The sequence below is a fragment of the Arvicola amphibius genome, chromosome 9, assembly GCF_903992535.2.
Source record: "Arvicola amphibius chromosome 9, mArvAmp1.2, whole genome shotgun sequence".
In the NCBI taxonomy this organism is placed as follows: domain Eukaryota; kingdom Metazoa; phylum Chordata; class Mammalia; order Rodentia; family Cricetidae; genus Arvicola; species Arvicola amphibius.
Window position 1 is genome coordinate 47,902,893 of NC_052055.2, and position 18,237 is coordinate 47,921,129.

The 18,237-nt window shown below is 46.6% G+C and overlaps 1 protein-coding gene across 1 annotated transcript; it reads left to right on the forward strand.

Moving 5' to 3' along the window:
• Positions 1-4,543: 4,543 nt before the first annotated feature.
• Acr (acrosin) lies at positions 4,544-10,623 on the forward strand. Its single transcript, XM_038343189.1, is given in 6 exon segments — positions 4,544-4,620; positions 5,477-5,683; positions 5,871-6,154; positions 9,360-9,505; positions 10,028-10,598; positions 10,601-10,623. Coding segments are annotated over 6 exon segments (1,308 nt in total).
• Positions 10,624-18,237: the final 7,614 nt, after the last annotated feature.

The following is an 18,237-nucleotide window of genomic DNA, read 5'->3' on the forward strand; positions in this document are numbered from 1 at the left end:
TCTGCTCCTCGCCCCTGCATCTCCAGCTGCTTCTGCACTCTGAGGACACGTATGTAAACAAACAAGTCTCCAGTTCAAGAAAGCCTGGCTTTTATGACTGGTAACCACAAAATGTTGAAGATGTTAAGTACTCTCAACAGTATGGAATATAACACACCGTTTCCCTTATTTCTCTTACTGGCTTAGTTCTACAAGGCTCCCTCTATAGATGAGGTGACAAAAGACTTCTCCTTTCCCAGCTGCGGCTTGCAGCCCGTGAGTTCGGGGCCAACTGGAAGAAAGTGCTCTTTTCTCCCCGTCTGGGTCTATTGCACTGTGAGTTGTTGGAATGACTCTGTCTCTTATCATCTGCTCAAGACATGGTATGTGACCTTCAGGTGAATGCCTGCGAGATTTTGTGGGTTTGTATAGCTGGATAAGAACAGAGTACACAGAGGCTGGAGCAGAAGCACCCCAGAAATGAGCAGAAAAAGGAAAATGAGGAGGAGGAGGAGAAGGAAGAGAGGAGGAGGTAGCAGAGAATTGGAATTGGAATTAGAATTGGGAGAGAGAATTAGAGCTAAGAAATTATAGACAGGACAGAAGAAGAGAGGACAATGAAGAGACATGCTGAGGAGAAATCACCTGTGAGTTGACTCGTTTTCCCCTCAGATCCCCTTCGTTATTTTTTCTTCGCTGACCATTGCGTCTTAGCTGCACTTTTGAAAGACCTCTACTTTGAAGTAGAGAGTACTCTACTTTCTCAATGGGAGTAAGCATTACTCAGCAGCTTATGGGACAGGGAAGGAAGGCATCAGAAATATATACTGAATAGAGCAAGACAGCAGCCGTGAAGAATGAACATAACCTCTGGCTGTGATTAACATTCCTCCTAAGATTCCTCATTAATCTGTAGGAATGCTGAATAAAGAGGTCTGAGGGGCTGGTACCCCAAAAGACCCCCTTTCTTATCAGGTTAAAATCTGGCACCCATTTATTTACAGTAAGGTCTTCTAACACTCAGTTGCTAAGCTGAAACCTATTAATTCTCAACTGGTGGAAAAGGACAATCTAACCTTCCTGTGGGGAGGGTGAGACTTACTATCTAACATCAAGGTTGACGAAGGGCCCTTGCACTCTAATGCAGGAGAGGAACCTCCTGACACAGAGGAGAGACATTTTTTTTTGTATTTAGATCAAAGCTCCCAGTGATGGTCAGAAGCTCCTGAGAACCCTGAAGTTGACTTAAGTATTCCTTTACATTCAGATAGAGGAGGGGCCAATTTTTGACATACAGAGATAAAAATCTCATGGTCCTCCAGTAGTTGTACCCCTGTACCCTGCTCCCCTTCTGGCCTTGAACTCATTCTGTAGCCCAAGCAGGATTGGAACCTATGATACTCCCTTTGCTACAGCCTCCTGAGTAACTGGGACTATGAGCCTTCATCATGAGGTTCTGCTAGCATATGGATATTTAAGACACAACTTTTGTTTTTACAACAGAATTTAGGTGTGTGTGTGTGTGTGTGTGTGTGTGAGAGAGAGAGAGAGAGAGAGAGAGAGAGAGAGAGAGAGGATTTCTCTGTAGCTTTAGACCCTGTCCTGGAACTTGCTCTGTAGACCAGAACTGGACTCACATAGATCCACCCGTTTCTGCCTCCTGAGTGCTGGGATTAAAAGGTGTGCTCCACCACATGGCCAGATTTAGTTCTTAACAAGTAGAAGTCATGTAAAAAGAATTTGAGAGTCATGTAAATTACGTGAGAATTACAGAATTGCAGTCATGTAAAAGAATTTGAGATATTTACTGTTTGAAGACTGAGTAATGGCTTAAATTTTTCATTAATGATGTAAATTTGAAAATTAACATTCAGCATTCCTACAGATTAATGAGGAATCTTAGGAGGAATGTTAATCACAGCCAGAGGTTATGTTCATTCTTCACGGCTGCTGTCTTGCTCTATTCAGTATATATTTCTGATGCCTTCCTTCCCTGTCCCATAAGCTGCTGTGTGGGATCAGGTGTGTCTTACTCCCATTGAGAAACTAGAGTATTCATTCCTGTGCTTCAAGGGTAGATGTTAGAGCTGAGGTCCTTTCCCATAGGTCACATTGTTCTTATTGCAGTTTAGAGGTTAGAACTCGGGCGGAGCTTTAAGGGGAGAGCCCATGTTTGCATTAGGGAGGAGGTTCTCAGGCCCTGAGGTCATGCCCCACTGACTGGCTTTGGAAGCTGAGATCTCATCTTTATTTAGGGGAAACAAAACCTGTTGTTAGAATATAAAGGGAGAATACGTTTTCAATACAGAGATAAGAGAGTTAAATCTTCCTGCCACTCAGATAGTGGAAATGAGGTCTTATCAATTTCTGGTAAAGAAAGGTGAGCTGGCCTGGCCTGGCACATCTGACCTGGAGGGAGAAAAGGCACTGGGACACACAACTAGTGGCTCGTAAGCCTCAGAGCTAGGATGGAGAGATGGTTCGGTGAGGAATGTGTTCTTGCTGCTCTTCCAGAGGACCAGAGTTTGATAGCCAGTTCCAGTATTGGGCAGTTCATAACAGTTCATAACTGCCTGTAACTCCAGCTCTAGTGGATTCAGTGCCCTCTTCGGCCTCAGGGTAACTCCCCACCCCCCAGCATATAGTCACATAGACAGATACACATAAGAAAAAATAAAATAAAAATTTTAAACAAAAATAATAATTTTTAAAAAGTGTTAAAGCTACAAGTTGAGACTCCAGAACAGCTCTAGAGGGGAAGGGCATAGAAATCAGAGGACGATTAGCAAAGGAGAAGAGAATGCTTGATGCTGAGGTAGGAAAGAGAAGACTGTAGCACTCCGGTAGAGGAGATGTGTTTCTAACCCGAGACCTGATGAGACCCTCTGGTCACTTACAGAGAGCAGGCAAAACCTCCAGCTCAGTGGTTCTCAACCTTCTCCAGGCTGTGTGCAGTCCTCATGTCGTGGTGGCCCTCAACCACAAAATTATCTCGTGGCTACTTCATAACTGTGATTTTGCTACTGTTATGAATCATAATGTAAATATCTGGTATGCAGGATATCTGATATGAGACCCTAAGAGGTCACGACCCACAGGTTGAGAACCGCTGATCCAGATGCATGCCCAAACAGATGAATCCTAATTGTCAGATAGAGACTGGATGTCCCGATGCCCTATGATACTCAGATAGGGTAAGTAAGGTCTCCTGGTAGTCAAGTAGAAGACGGAATTTTGTGACCTTAGGCCGTGAGGATGAGATCTTCAGACAGACATGAAGCTGAGGTGAGAACTTTGGATGGAGGAGAGAAGACAGATATTCTTGGAGAGGAGGGAAAAGCAATATAACATTTGTAGGAGATGCGGCTGGACTCAAGCAGGGAGAGGAGACTTCTCGGTAGGGAACATGAGTACTTCCAAAACTGCATCATGGAAGTTGAGCATACTTAAGGTACAGTCTTTCAATATTCAGGTAGAGGATGTAAGATTTCCTGATTCTGGTAGAGAGCGTGCGACAAGGTACCGCTCAGACGGAAGAAATGAGACCTCGGGCCCTGATGTGGAAAAAGGGGAGTTGCTTTCACAGGGGGAGAAGTCAGAGCTTTCTGATGCTCGGGTAAGATATTGAAGACCTTGTTGGCCACCTTACGGAGACGTGACCTCCTAAAAGTCACATAAGAGACTATGACACTTAGTTAGAGATGACACGTGGGGAAATCAAGATCATCCCATATTCCAAGAACTCAGCGTACGGGGGTGGGGAGATGAAAACGTCTTGGTGGGTAGGAGAGGCGGCATCTTAGAGGAGATGTAACCGGTCCATCTTATGGTGGGCTGGTGGGGACTTAAACTCAGGGGAGACGAGGCCTTCGGATATCGTTGGAGGGAAGATGGAACATCAGAGTATGATGCTCATGCCATGCTTATAAAAAAAAGACACTAGATATTGCAGATAACTGTGATGACAATTCCTGCTGCTCAAGGCTCGGTGATGATCACACGTGGCTGCACGAGGATCAGGAGAAGAGACTGGAGAACTCCAGGAAACATTGTGACAACTCATCAATGGACAGGAAGCTGGGCTTCGAAGTCACATGTCAAGCAAATTCAGAACGGCGAATGAAAGTGTCCTGATGGCATATACTCCCACCCCCACCGTGTATCGAGGATCTGTCAGTCAGTGGAACCTGACTTCTTTTAGCCGTGAACATACTGTACCACCTCATTATAGGAGGGCCAAGCTGTCTGTAGTCCATGACTCTGTAGTGATTCCAGCCCCCAGAGGGCCCATCCTGAACATTCACACAGTGAGACTTCAGGAGACTCACCAAGGATGAATGAAGGAAGGTCTTAGGCCAGAGCAAATGGGTTGCACGTGAGGCCCTCACCACCCCGAGAGAGTTTATGCAGTAAGTTGGGATGCCACTCCAGCATGAATCAGTTAATCAAGGAGGCCTTTCTGGCCTAACTGCTGAGGTGGGGGTGGGATATCATCTTGCTGATTGGCCAGAAGGCCGTGGAGCTTTGTGAGGTCACAGCTTGAAGACCGGGTTAGGGCAGGAGTATGGTAGAGATGTGGCCAACTGTCGTTGTGCTGGTCTTGGCAGTGTCCGTGGTTGCCAGAGATAACTCCACGTGTGAGTAAGTGTCGGGGGCACCTTAGTGGGGTTAAGGACATATTATGAATATCAGGTCCTATCTAGGCTCCCTTTGTCCAGGGCTGGGATGAGTAGTAAGCTGAGCTGTATGTAGCAGGCTCTGGATAGTCTCACACAGTTCTTGTGACCCACAATCCCAACTCAGACCCTTCCTGCTTCCGGAACCGTGATCCCAGAAGCATTAGGTTTTCAGCTGCCCATGGTTTCCCAGAGAAAGAGACCCCTCATTGCTAGCTCTCTCCCCACTGCTTCTCCAGTGACTGGCTTCATTGCTTCTCAAGCATTGGGTCCTAAACTTTAGGATAGACAGCTGAGGTGAACCCCCGGGGCATGAATTCAAAGGCATGATTGCCTTGACACCGCTGTCTGCCTGGAGACACTCCTAATGGACCCACAGAGCAAGCAGCTCTAAAACTGTGACAGAGCTCATAGAATTTCCCACTCAGGAGTCTCACTGTTGCTAGCGTGACCCCAGTGCTTGTGAGCCAATTGCATCAGCTTGCAGCTCCTTTGTCCAGGTGGTATAGCCCTGAGACCTCCTTAATCATGTGACGCTTGCTTGGGTCTCCCATCCAAGATGGGTCCTGAAAACCATCACACCCCTCTGCCTCCACAGCACTTTTGACTTCTTTTATAGCCAGGGATCCCTCAATACCTTTAGGCCCCGTATAGATATTTCCTGGAGACTGTGGGTATCCTGCATACCCACACTTGATTGCCTGTCTTTCCCCAAAGTTCCTCCCCATCTTTCCCAACCCTATGTCCCTGCCTCCCCCCAGGTGAGGTACAAAGACTGGATGCCTCTTCTTGGTTTGAGCAGTGTCCTGGTCTCTCCTCAGTGGCCCCTGTGGGTTACAGTTCAGGCAGAACCCACAAGCAAGTGTCCGAATTGTCGGAGGGCAGACTGCACAGCGTGGGGCCTGGCCCTGGATGGTGAGCCTACAGATCTTCATGTCCCATAACAGCCGCAGGTACCACGCCTGTGGAGGCAGCCTGCTCAACTCCCACTGGGTGCTTACAGCTGCTCACTGCTTTGACAACAAAAAGTACGTGTGGGACTCAAAGAGGGAGGTCTCCAGAGTGCTTCTAGTGGAAAGGGACTCACCCCAGGGGCTGTGCCCAGGGTCTCTGTGGTAACCAGATCCTGACAGGGCTCTGAGGGTTACTCTCGCCACAGGCTTTTGTCCAGCCAGTCTGTAAATGAGAACGACGGGCTTACCTTTGTGCCCACAGAAAAGTCTATGACTGGAGACTGGTTTTTGGAGCCCAGGAAATTGAATATGGAAGAAACAAGCCAGTGAAAGAGCCTCTGCAGGAGAGATATGTGCAGAAGATTATCATCCATGAAAAGTACAACATCGTGACCGAGGGCAATGACATTGCTCTCTTGAAGGTCACTCCTCCGATTGTGTGTGGGAGCTTCATCGGGCCTGGCTGCCTACCTCATTTTAAGGCTGGTCCTCCCAAAATTCCCCAGACCTGCTACGTGACTGGGTGGGGATACATGAAAGAGAAGGGTGAGTATAGGTGGGGGGGCTCCTTGGTGGGCGCTGGTGCCCATTCTCCGTGCAGCCTTTTCGCGGCAGGGGTCCTGTATTGATGTGTGGCTGAGCTGTTTCAGTTCTCCTCGTGGAAGCATGACTAGAGCCTACCGTAGGCCCTTTCATAACTGGAGAATTCAGCGTGAGAGAAGCTGAGTCCAGTGTCTAAGGTCATGGTGTCCCAATTGTCAGAGGGCATGACTGGCAATAGCCTACCTATGGGAAGGCTGAATGGCAGGTACAATTAGACCCTTGACATACTTTACAATGTAGCAAAGCTGTGTGCGTATATCAGCTGGAGGTCTACCCGCTAGACTCTGAGCATTGGAAACTTAAACTGAAGCAATATTTGCAAAAGACCTCTAGAGATGGCTTTGTTGTTACGGTGTTTGCCTCACTTTTGCCTGGAAGGGCTGGCCTCTGGAGCTGAGCATCTCCAACTTCTGTGGTCTCGGATGCATCAGCTCACCGCCATCAGCAGGGACCTAGGCATTTTTCCTTGGATAGTCATAGCACCACGACTCACCGTTTCCTTCCAAGTTACTTGGTGCTCTCTATGTAGACTGGGAAGGATGTAGGTGGTGGGTCATTAGTTCAAGGCCCTTGGCATTGTCCAGCAGATTGCTTGCCATTCAAGATGAGTGTAGCTGCCTTTCTAGCCCTTTCCCTGGCTCAGACCTTTTCATGCACCAATGTTAACCTGGCCCACTTGACACCAGGTGAGTAGAGGAATGTCTTCTGTAGTAGGCAAGCTGACAGGGGTACAGGAAATGTTCTAGAGTCATTAATGACTCCAGAGTTATAGTCTGAGTCCCAGACAACCTCCCACATCCTTAAAGTCTAGGACCACTGCTGGTACCAGGAGTACAATGTCACACCCTAAAGTCACAACACAGGCAGCAGGGCATTGTCAATGGGACAAGACCAAATAGAACATTTCTCATGCTCATGGGCAGTGCTTTCAGCTTCTCATAAGTGGTTGTACAGATTTTTATTGTCACATTAGGGATGTGGAAATGTGACTGAAATTTTCTGAGCTATCATTTCTTCTTTGATCTTGGAAAACTTAGGTTTTTTAAATCTGAGGCAGCTGAGTCATTTGGGATGTACAACTCAGCCTTTTTTTTAAAGTTTGGAATTCCTGCTCCCCTCGCTTTTTTTTTTTTTTTTTTTTTTTTTTTTTCGAGACAGGGTTTCCCTGTAGTTTCTAGAGCCTGTCCTGGAACTAGCTCTTGTAGACCAGGCTGGCCTCGAACTCAGAGATCCGCCTGCCTCTGCCTCCCGAGTGCTGGGATTAAAGGCGTGCGCCACCACCGCCCGGCTTCTCCCCTCGCTTTTACTCTCTTTTCCTAAGGGGATCTCATTCTCTAGAACAGTGGTTCTCAACCCATGGGTCATGGCCCCTCTGACAAACTTCTGTCTCTGAGAATATTTACATTATGATTCACAACAGTAGCCAAATTACAATTATGAAGTAGCAATGAAATAATTTTATGGTTGGGGTCATCCCAAATATGGAGAGACTGTATTAAAGGGTTGCAGTGTTAGGACGGTTGAGAACCACTGTTTTAGAGGGTTACTCCCTGTCCTGTCCTTCAGGGAAGGGAACCTTCACCCTAGCTACTTTAGGTCACCGGCCTTTGTTGGCACGTGACTGTAGCTCTCCGATCTGCTGGTGCCTGTGGCTCTGCCTAAGTATGAGGACACATGTTGTTCAGCCCCATTGTAGCTGCCCTCTGGTCATATGTGTGCTTTGTGTTCTTGTGGTCCTTGGGTAGCTGGTCTCTGGTCCTAGAATCCTCTTAATCAGTGGGGGTGTCTCTCGTTTTTGTCTTGCAAACAAATATCTCCTATAAAGGCCTCAGTCTTTAAAAAAAATCCCCAGGCTTCAAACTCCCATGACCTGTGTGTGTATATGCTTGGCTCTGCCTCTGTTCTGGGGCTGGACGAGCTACCTAGGTATTGTTTTTTTCCCTGGGATTTTGAGTTCTTAGAGGCCTCTTATTTATATTGTCTGGTACTGAGAACATTCTGTTTCAGAACACCTGGCTTTTCACAGTGAGGTCCCTGACTTTCAAGACTCTGGCCTCAGCCACAGATCTAAAAAGTTACCTTAATGGCTAGCAGGTTAGGGTTGTTGTTTTACAGTCATTCCCACCTCAGGAACAGTGCATTGTACAGACTTCTCACTGATGCTTGGCTGTGAGGAAAGGTGGAAGTTTTATTGAAAACAGAAAATGAAATACACCCCCCCCCCCAAATCCTTAAATACCCAAAGCCCAGGAAACATGTATCGAGCAGATACCTACTGCCTGCCTACTGAGTGTTTAGTCCTGCATCTAAGGAATCTAAGGACTCCATGCATTTCCTATCTTACCACCTGCATTCACATGTTGTCTTGCGTGCCTGTCTTGCGTCAGGGTGCTCCATATCTGTGCTGCCCATGACATTCCAACCCATACTGCCTTGGGAGGGTGCTGTCCCGAGGGGCCGCTGTTAAGGACCCTGGCTGCTTGTGACGAAGAGACAGAGCTGGGCTGCTTCTGAGGCGGGGTCTAAGTCAGATGCATGCTGGTTGCATGAGCTGAAGTGTGACTGTCTTTCCTAACCCCCATAGTAGGGTCTGTGGTAGTGAATGAGGCCCTGACTCAGCTCTCCTCTTCCAAAAATCTCCTCAAAGCAGATCTGAGACACATGGGAGGATCCCGTCTGAAGCTGGGTGGAGGAGCCCTAATGGAGGATAAAAAACAGGGAGGGTGACTTCTAGCCATACAGTGGAGAATGAAAGGTGTGTCTCAGGCATGGGTGTGGAGAGGGGGCAATCCTGGCCAAATGCTGGACGCGTGTGGGTGGTGCTCCAGTCCCTCACCCAAAGTGGGAGTAATAGGACCATGGATAGTGCTTGGCATAGACTAGTTGTGCCCATTAGGGCTACAACTGACTTCCACAGTCCCTCATCCATCATTGATCTAGGCGTCATCTGCCCTTCCTTTCTTTGTCCAGGCAGCCCCCACCTGCCCTTTCACTGTGCATTTCCTCCCCTTGAGCGCGAGGTGAGCATGAGGGATCTTTGTTTAGCCATAGCATGACACAGGACGGATGGAAGTTCAGAGTGGGAGGAGGAGGCGGGGCTTTCTTGGTCTCCGCCTTGAGCACTGACCTCTGTGTGGCCTGGCTGCAGCCCCCAGGCCATCGCCTGTCCTGATGGAGGCTCGTGTGGATCTCATTGACCTCGACCTGTGTAACTCAACCCAGTGGTACAATGGGCGTGTCACATCAACTAATGTGTGTGCAGGGTATCCTGAAGGCAAGATTGACACCTGCCAGGTAACTTCCTTCTGGTACCCCTGGGATCCTCTAGGGAGCTTAGCCTCCGAGAAAACCTCATATTAGGTCCCTGATCTCCAGCCTCTCCTCCCAAAAGCCCACTTTAGTGACATCCACCATCACAACTAGTATGGGGACGATATCTACCATCTGTCCCTACTGAGAACCAATGATCACACTTTTAATCCCAACATTAGTACACAGAATACACTGCCCAAACCTAGTCCTGGAAGACAGTGTTTTCCTCTTCCCCAGAGCACACAGTACCCAAAGCCACAGTGTTTATGGACGCAGGTAAAGCCACATGCATGTACATGTGAGCTTGTGTTATTGCAGGGCATCTCAGGACCATCCCCCTGCCCTTCATATCCCAATGGATATTGGTAGCTCCGACTTTACCAACTGTATTGAAGGTAGCAGGAGATAATGTGGTTACAGACATTGTTCTCCCGCAGCCCCATGACCCTTCTGGGAAGGGAGAGTGGCTCAGGCTGAAAGTGACCCCTCTGTCCTTCTGGACAGGGGGACAGTGGTGGGCCTCTCATGTGCAGAGACAACGTCGACAGCCCCTTTGTGGTCGTGGGGATCACGAGCTGGGGGGTAGGCTGTGCCCGTGCTAAGCGTCCTGGAGTCTACACAGCCACCTGGGACTACCTGGATTGGATTGCTTCCAAGATCGGCCCTAATGCCTTGCACTCGATTCAGCCAGCCACCCCTCCCCCGCCGACTACTCGACCACCGGCGGTCTCCTACCACCCTTCTCTTCGCCCTCCTTGGTATTACCAACACATCCCACCTCGACCACCTCGGCCACGACCACCTCGGCCTCCACCACACCGACCGCCTCCAGGCCAGGCCCAATCCCCATTCCCACCCCTATCACCACCCCCAACCCCACTCCAACCTGTGCCCTTTACCTTTGGTTCACAACGCACGAGACGCCGCACAACACTTTCTTTCGCCAAGCGTGTACAGAATCTCATAGAGGCCCTGAAGATGAGGACTTACCCTGTGCACGATTCCTCACAGTACCATGGACCAATGAACTACCACTACCACCACGACGCCACGTCTGAGCCTCTTTCCAACAAATCATTGAGCCCCTCCTTCATTCCTGAGAAAAGAAAAATGAAATAAAGCATATATTTGTATTAAAAATATTTATATACATGAGGACATGCTTTCTGGACTTCTGCCTTCCCTAACTCCACCCAAATCCCCCTCCATCAAATTTATCCCCTCCCTCCCCCATCCTCCAATAAAATGGAATTGCTCACACATTCATATTGGGTTTTTTAACGTTGAATTTTAACGCTTGAATAAGGCAATTTCGGGCCATAGGCCAAAGCATGGTCCTTATTCCATACTCATTGATGCTGGTGGACATTATATGACTCTGTTTATGTAGCTGGGCGGGGGCGGGGGGGATGAAAAAGCTCTACCAGCTGTATCAACCAAAAAGAAAGGACAGGCTCCCACTAGGAGGCCATGTTCTTTTAATGCTACCATGAGACTGGCCCACAGAGATGCCTCTGTGTGAAAGACCGGGCTCCTCAGAGGCACGAGGGATAGCAAGGTTGCTTGGCAGCCCAAACCAGTGTCTACCAGTTCCTTGTGACTGTCAGAACATCACCTGTTTGGGGTTATTACTGGCCTGTAGCTAAATCTATTAGTTCCTGAATTCAGACACATAAGAACTTATCCACTAAAGCTCTCTGGGAATGACAGTGGGGGAAGGAGTATCATATGGATGCATTGGGGTTTGGAATGTCTTTCTTACCATCATTTGATGCTTAAGACTATCCATGGTAAGGAACAGAGACCAGTTTGAATCTTTTTAGTGAAGCTGTGCAAAACCAAAAGGAAAGGGCCAGAAGCCTGCTCAAGGCATGGACAAGGGCTGACATTTCTTCAGAGTGACTACTGGATGCTCAGTCTAGGCGTCAGACTTGTCCCATGCAGCTTGAAATGGGGGTCGGCCTTCAGCTAGATCACCTTTGTTTGCAAAGCCTTGGGAAGGAAGTCCTGGTGGGCTCTCTCCTGCGGTTCACTCTGGTCAAGAATCGAATCCGGTGTTTGGATTAACTGCGTGTTACTAACAATGGCAGGGCAGAGAGAGGCAACACCTCTTGAAATGCCTAATGTTGTACTTGGCTTTTCAGCTGTGCCTTTTGGAATTAGTAGGAGTGAGAGGCCACACTCCGACCCCTTTGTGTTAGGAATAAAATCCCGGAAGGACTCCTGCTGGGTGTGCTTGCCTGCTTGATTTGACATGGCTTTTTGCCCCACTGACACACTTTGGGTTGTATGGTCACTTTCTTTGGGACCCCCAGTCCTATTTCTCTAAAAGCCTGGCACCCAATGTGAGAGAGGCTCTATCTCTGTGACCAAAGGTCCTGGGAACTGATTCCCATCATGGGAGGTGCATCCTGATGCCTTTTTTTTTTTTTTTTTTTTTTTTTTTTCGAGGCAGGGTTTCTCTGCAGCTGTTTTAGAGCCTGTCCTGGAACTAGCTCTTGTAGACCAGGCTGGCCTCGAACTCACAGAGATCCGCCTGCCTCTGCCTCCCGAGTGCTGGGATTAAAGGCTTGCGCCACCACCGCCCGGCTTCTCCTGATGCCTTATTGCAGTGGCCCTGGATATGGATATATTACCAAGCTCCTGAACTAATGGAAACCCAAATTGGAAAATCAATCGGCATTGTCGAGATAAGGGCCTCAAAGAAGCATCACAACCAGGCAACTTTCCGCGTACAAACCAAGGTAAGAAAATTGGACTATAGAGCACTGCCATGTGGTTGGGCGTTACTTTTGGAGGGTGAAAGTGGCTGAAATGTCAGTCACAGGCTCCTTCAAAGTGGGAAACAAAAGGCTCAGGGGAACACAGGAACCCTCCAATGCAGGGGTTTGAGGAACTCCGGGGAGGATTTGGGAACAGGGGAAGTGAATATTGCTTGTCTGGCTTTGTCTGGCGTTCCCCATTTAGTCCATTAGGGTGAACTTTGAGCTTCTAAACTAAGAGAAGAAGAAAACCAATAAAACCTGGACGTGTTAATACTGCTTTGGTGAGTGGGCACCCTTGGTCTGGGTGTGACGGAAATGTTCACTCCCGTGGGATGCAGGTGTGGACTCCCGATCTGCAGCTCCAGCTTCCTGCGAGGGAAAAGCAGTTTGCGTGGAGTTCAGGTGGGGTATGAGGATGTCCACACAAACTCCGGTGTTTTTCAAGGGTCTTTACTACAGAAGAGAGGCAGTTGAGCCTCTGATCAAGACCTTATGGTACAAGATAAGACTGGGAAACCCGGCTCCCTCTTTGGGTAAGCAGAAGGATAAAAGATCTGAGACCAATCAGAATCAAATGTCTTCTAAAGCGCATGCTCCAGTATCTGGGAGAACAAAAGGGGAACATAAAGAATAGCTTAAGACTGGGTGTCTTAGGGTTTCCATTGTTGTGATAAAACACAGCCAATAGCAGCCTGGGGAGGAAAGGGTTTCTTTTAGCTTATAGCTCTCAGGTTTATACTTCATCATTGAGGGAAGTCAGAGCAGAACTCAAGCAGGGCAGGAACCTGGAGGGAGGAGCTGAAGCAGAGGCCATGGAGGAGTGCTGCTTACGGGCTTGCTCCTCATGGCTTACTTGGCCTGCTTTCTTATACCACCCAGGACCACAGTCTAGGATTGGCATCACTCACAGTGATCTGGGTCCTTCCACATCAATCATTAAGACAGTACCATAGAGGCTTGCCTACAGGGCAATCTTATGAAGCCTTTTCCTTAAGATTCCCTCTTCTCAGTATACATAGCTTTGTGTCAAGTGGACAAAACCCAGCCAGGACACTAGGTAGGTGAGCTTACAGAATGTGTTAATAAAAGGCCAAGAGTGTGGAGGAGGTGATTATGCTTTTTGCTGGAGAAGAGACCTGGGGCCCTCTTTTCTCTGAAGCAACAGCAATAAAGTAAACAAGAGAAGAGAGAGCCCACCTTCTAAGGGGTCCTCTTGATCACCTCTTTTTCATCAGTGCTTGGAGCCCCAGTTCTGAACTGCCAGCTCCAGTACCAGGTTCTCTTTATCCCTCCATCTCTAGATTAAGAATCTTGAGCAATGACACAAGGATACCTGAAATCTTCCCCTTTCAGCAAAGGAATCCCCTCCATCGATGTTCTCACTCAGTAATATTCTGGGTGGGAAAAGGACAGTATTGTCAACATTCCCCTTCCCAGTTCCGAGGCCTTAAATTCATAAAGGGAGCTAATGTCTTTGATAAAATACCCATATGTGATGTCTGGTCTATTGGACCAATACTGTGGGTCCCAACTTTATACCTGGACTGAGTTAATGTCAATATTGAGTATTTTCTTCTTTGTTGAACAGAAGGGATGATAAGGGCTGTTTACACATACAAACATACAGGCAAAACACACAAAAAATGAAAAAGACAAGGTTCCTGCTCATGTGGAGGTCACAATCTTTTTGGGGCTGGAGAAATGGCTCAGCAGTAAGAGGCACTGTTGCTCTTGCAGATGACCTGCTGGTCCCCAGCACTCACATGGGGTCTCAAAACCACTTGTGAATTTCAGTTTCAGGGGCTCTGACATCCTCTTCTGACTCTAAGGGTACCAAACCCACATGGCACACAGATATACATGCTGGCAAAAATCTTATACACATAAGTTTAAAGAAAAGGAAACCCAAAACAAAAAAACCCTACCAAAATTAACAATAAAGCCGGGCGGTGGTGGCGCATGCCTTTAATCCCAGCACTCGGGAGGCAGAGGCAGGTGGATCTCTGTGAGTTCGAGACCAGCCTGGTCTACAAGAGCTAGTTCCAGGACAGGCTCCAAAGCCACAGAGAAACCCTGTCTCGAAAAACAAACAAACAAAAAATAACAATAAAAAGGAGTCCTATGGCTGGGTATGGTGTGATGACAAGAGATTAAAAAAAAACAACCAACAACACACCTGGAATAACACCAGTGAGATTCATCAACACACCTGGAATAATAACACCAGTGAGATTCATCAACACACCTGGAATAATAACACCAGTGACATTCATCAACACATCTGGAATAACACCAGTGAGATTCAGCAACACACCTGGAATAATAACACCAGCGAGATTCTTCAACACATCTGGAATAAACCAGTGAGATTCATCAACACACCTGGAATAACACCAGTGAGATTCATCAACACACCTGGAATAACACCAATGAGATTCATCAACACACCTGGAATAATAACACCAGTGAGATTCATCAACACACTTGGAATAACATCAGTGAGATTCATCAACACACCTGGAATAACACCAATGAGATTTATCAATACACCTGGAATAATACCAGTGAGATTCATCAACACACCTGGAATAATAACACCAATGAGATTCATCAACACACCTGGAATTATAACACCAGTGAGATTCATCAGCACACCTGGAATAACACCAGTGAGATTCATCGAGGTCACATAGGGATCTTTGAAACTTGGCTATACGAGGGATTGGAAAATTAGTATTCCTGTCTTCCAGTCTTAGACTATGGATAAAGCCTTTAATATACTGTAAGGAAAAGAAGAATGGCCTACAGTATTTCTAGGAAAGCTAAAGGATCAGATAAAGAAGTATTTGGGATTAAATATAAAAGAACGATCGGGACATGGGATAGTAAAGTTATAGTTTGTAATGAACAGCTGGCCAAACACAGTAAAAGGTTACAAAAGATTGGGGTTTGAAAGGACAGAAGATTCTAGAAGCAGAAACAATGCTACAAATGTAGGAAATGTAGAGAGAAGGGTCATTTCAAGAGGGAATTCCCCATGTTAAAAAAAAAAAAACAAAACAAGAAGTAATATCCTGCCTGACTTTTGCAGAGGATTAAAAGACATCAATACCTTTTGCCATCTCAAACTGAAATTCTAGAATTCCATGGCTGGCGTGGAGAGTTTTGGTTCTGCCTATGCTTTCTTTTCTGCCTTGTTTGCAGGGAGTATCCCCTCACCTCCAGGTCATTTTGATCATGTGCCCAAGGCTCTTGTTAAATTGTTTGTTTGTTTGTTTTCTAACCACAGGGAGAATAAAGCGAGACATGAAAGTCCAAGGGGAGATAAAAGTTTGCTTGAGACATGCAACAGGAAAAAAAATCTTGGTAACTAAAAGTATGGGTATAGGTAATCTTAATTCGCTATATGTGTGTTATTTGAATTTGATTCTTATTTAGGAGAAGAAATAGTAAATGTGTATGAGGGAATTATTGAGAAGGATGTAAGTATGAGTTAATAATTTTGGTAAAAAGTGTTAAAAGAGATATTTTAGAATAGGATAGATTTTATGTTATAAAACAAGATTTTTGTCCTTGGAATGAAAAATAAAAGGTGAAGACTTACTCTTTTCTTGCTATGAAGAGACACCATGACTAAGTCATGACTTAGTCATGGTGTCTAGAAGAAAGACTTTATTGGGGTCTACAGTTTCAGAGGGTGAGTGTGCTGACTAGTCTTATGTCAACTTGACACAAGCAAGCTAGAGTCTGCAAGGAGGAAACCTCAATTGAGAAAATGCCTCCATAAGATTCAGTAGCCAGGCACTTTCTTAGTGATCCAAGGAGCTCAGTCTATCCCCGGGCTGATGGTTCTGGGTTCTATAAGCAAGTCATAAAGAGCAAGTCATAAGGATCTGCACCCCTCCATCATTTCTGCATCAGCTACTGCCTCCAGGTTCCTGCCCTTCTTGACTTCCTTCATTGATGATCGGTGATGTGGAAGCATAAGCCAAACAAACCCTGTCCTCCCCCAAGTTCCTTTGGTCATGGTGTTTCATCACAGCAACAGTAACTGAGTTCATGACCATCGTGGTGGGGAACATGGCAGCAGGCAGGCAGGCTTGGTGTTGGACCAGTAACTGAGAGTTTATATCCTTCTTGTCAATAAGGAGGCAGCCAAAGAGAGAGGTACCTGAGTTTTTGAAATCTTAAGACCCACCTCCAATGACACATCTCCTCTAACGAGGCCACACCACCTAACCCTTTCCAAATAGTTTTACCAAGTAGGAACCAAGCTTTCAAATACGTGAGCCTATGGGGGCCATTTTCATTCAAACCACATAAAGGACAAAAACCATTAAAGTTTAAAGCCAAGTCATGGGAGGTCTGAATAAATTATACAAGGGCTGTGGAGAATGGGACTTAAGGGCGATATATGTTTGATGATAATAGTTTACTAAAATTCCTACGATTATACTAATCTACTTGTGGTAAAATTTGCAGTTTTTGTTTAAGTTTTGAGACAAGGGCTCACTGTATAGCCATGGCTATCCTGGAACTCTCTATGTGAACCAGCCTGGCCTTGATCATTCAGTGATCTGCTTGCTTTTGACTCTTGAGTGCTAGGATTAAAGGTTTGTCTCACCACACCTGGCTCCTTGTATTCTCAATAGATAAAAGTTGCAAACAGCTCAGATATTTACCAGTGAATGAATATGACCCAGCCATAAAAGAAACAAAGTACGTGATGCATGAATAAACCTCCCCCCTCCATCATGCTCTCTCTCTCTCTCTCTCTCTCTCTCTCTCTCTCTCTCTCTCTCTCTCTCTCTCTCTCTCTCTCTCTCCTCTCTCTCTCCCCGCTCCTTCCAGGGTCTCTCTATGTAGCCCTGGCTGTCCTGGGACTCACTATGTAGGCTGGCTTCTGCCTCCCAAGTGCTGGGATTAAAGGCATAACACTATGCCCCACTCCAGATCAGCCTTTGAAAGTGGAAGAAATTAGATACAAAAAAGTCACACATTGTATGTTTTCACTTATATGAAATATTCAGAATTAGTAAATCCACAGAGACAGAACTTTGGAGTGATGGAACCACACAGAATTGGCAGTTACATCACACTGTGACAGCATGAAACACACGGGATGGTCAGCCATGTGAACTTTATCTCAGACATTACATCCTATTTAGTCTATTTGATTTGGTCCCTCCAAAAACCAGCTAAATCATAAAGCATGACAATGGACCCCCTAAAACTTACTAAGCTGTGGTCTACTGGCAGCTACTGTGCAGTGGTTGCTATCTTATGAGTCCCCTTACCCCAATGCTGGTGCTGATGGAGAAATGCAGTTGCCCTTTCCCCAGAGAAGTATCTGAGATGAAGCAGAGTTTCAGCTTGCCCTGGAGGGTACAAGCTGTCTCCTCTGCCTCATGCATTTTCTGACAGTCCTCTGGTCTGCAGGCAGGACCAATCTGGGACAGTTTGTCCTTCAGAGTTTCACTGGGATTGGAGGTAAAGTTGGCCTCCAACTGAGATAAAAACCTTGCTTAGTCTGTCACCTCACTTTCTGTTCCCGTCACCTGAGAAAGCAGCCCCAGTAGCCATCTAAAAATTGTCTCCTCAGGCCCTGCTTCGAAAACCTCATACAAGACAGCTATGTGGAATAAATACGGGTACATTTTTTAGTGCATAAAGTATATCTCAATAAAGCTATTTACATAAAAGAAATACTGGGATAGAATGTACTTTGTGGCAGAGTACTTTTATGAGGTCCTGGGTTCAATGCCAAAAATTGGAACACACGTGTGTGCAACACACACACACACACACACACACACAGCCTATTAAACATTTACAGTAACTTTTTTTTCTTTTTAGGTAGAGTTTCACTCTATAGCTCTGGATAGACTGGAATTCACTATGTAGACCAGGCTGGACTTGAACTTAGAGATCCACCTGTTTCTGCCTCCT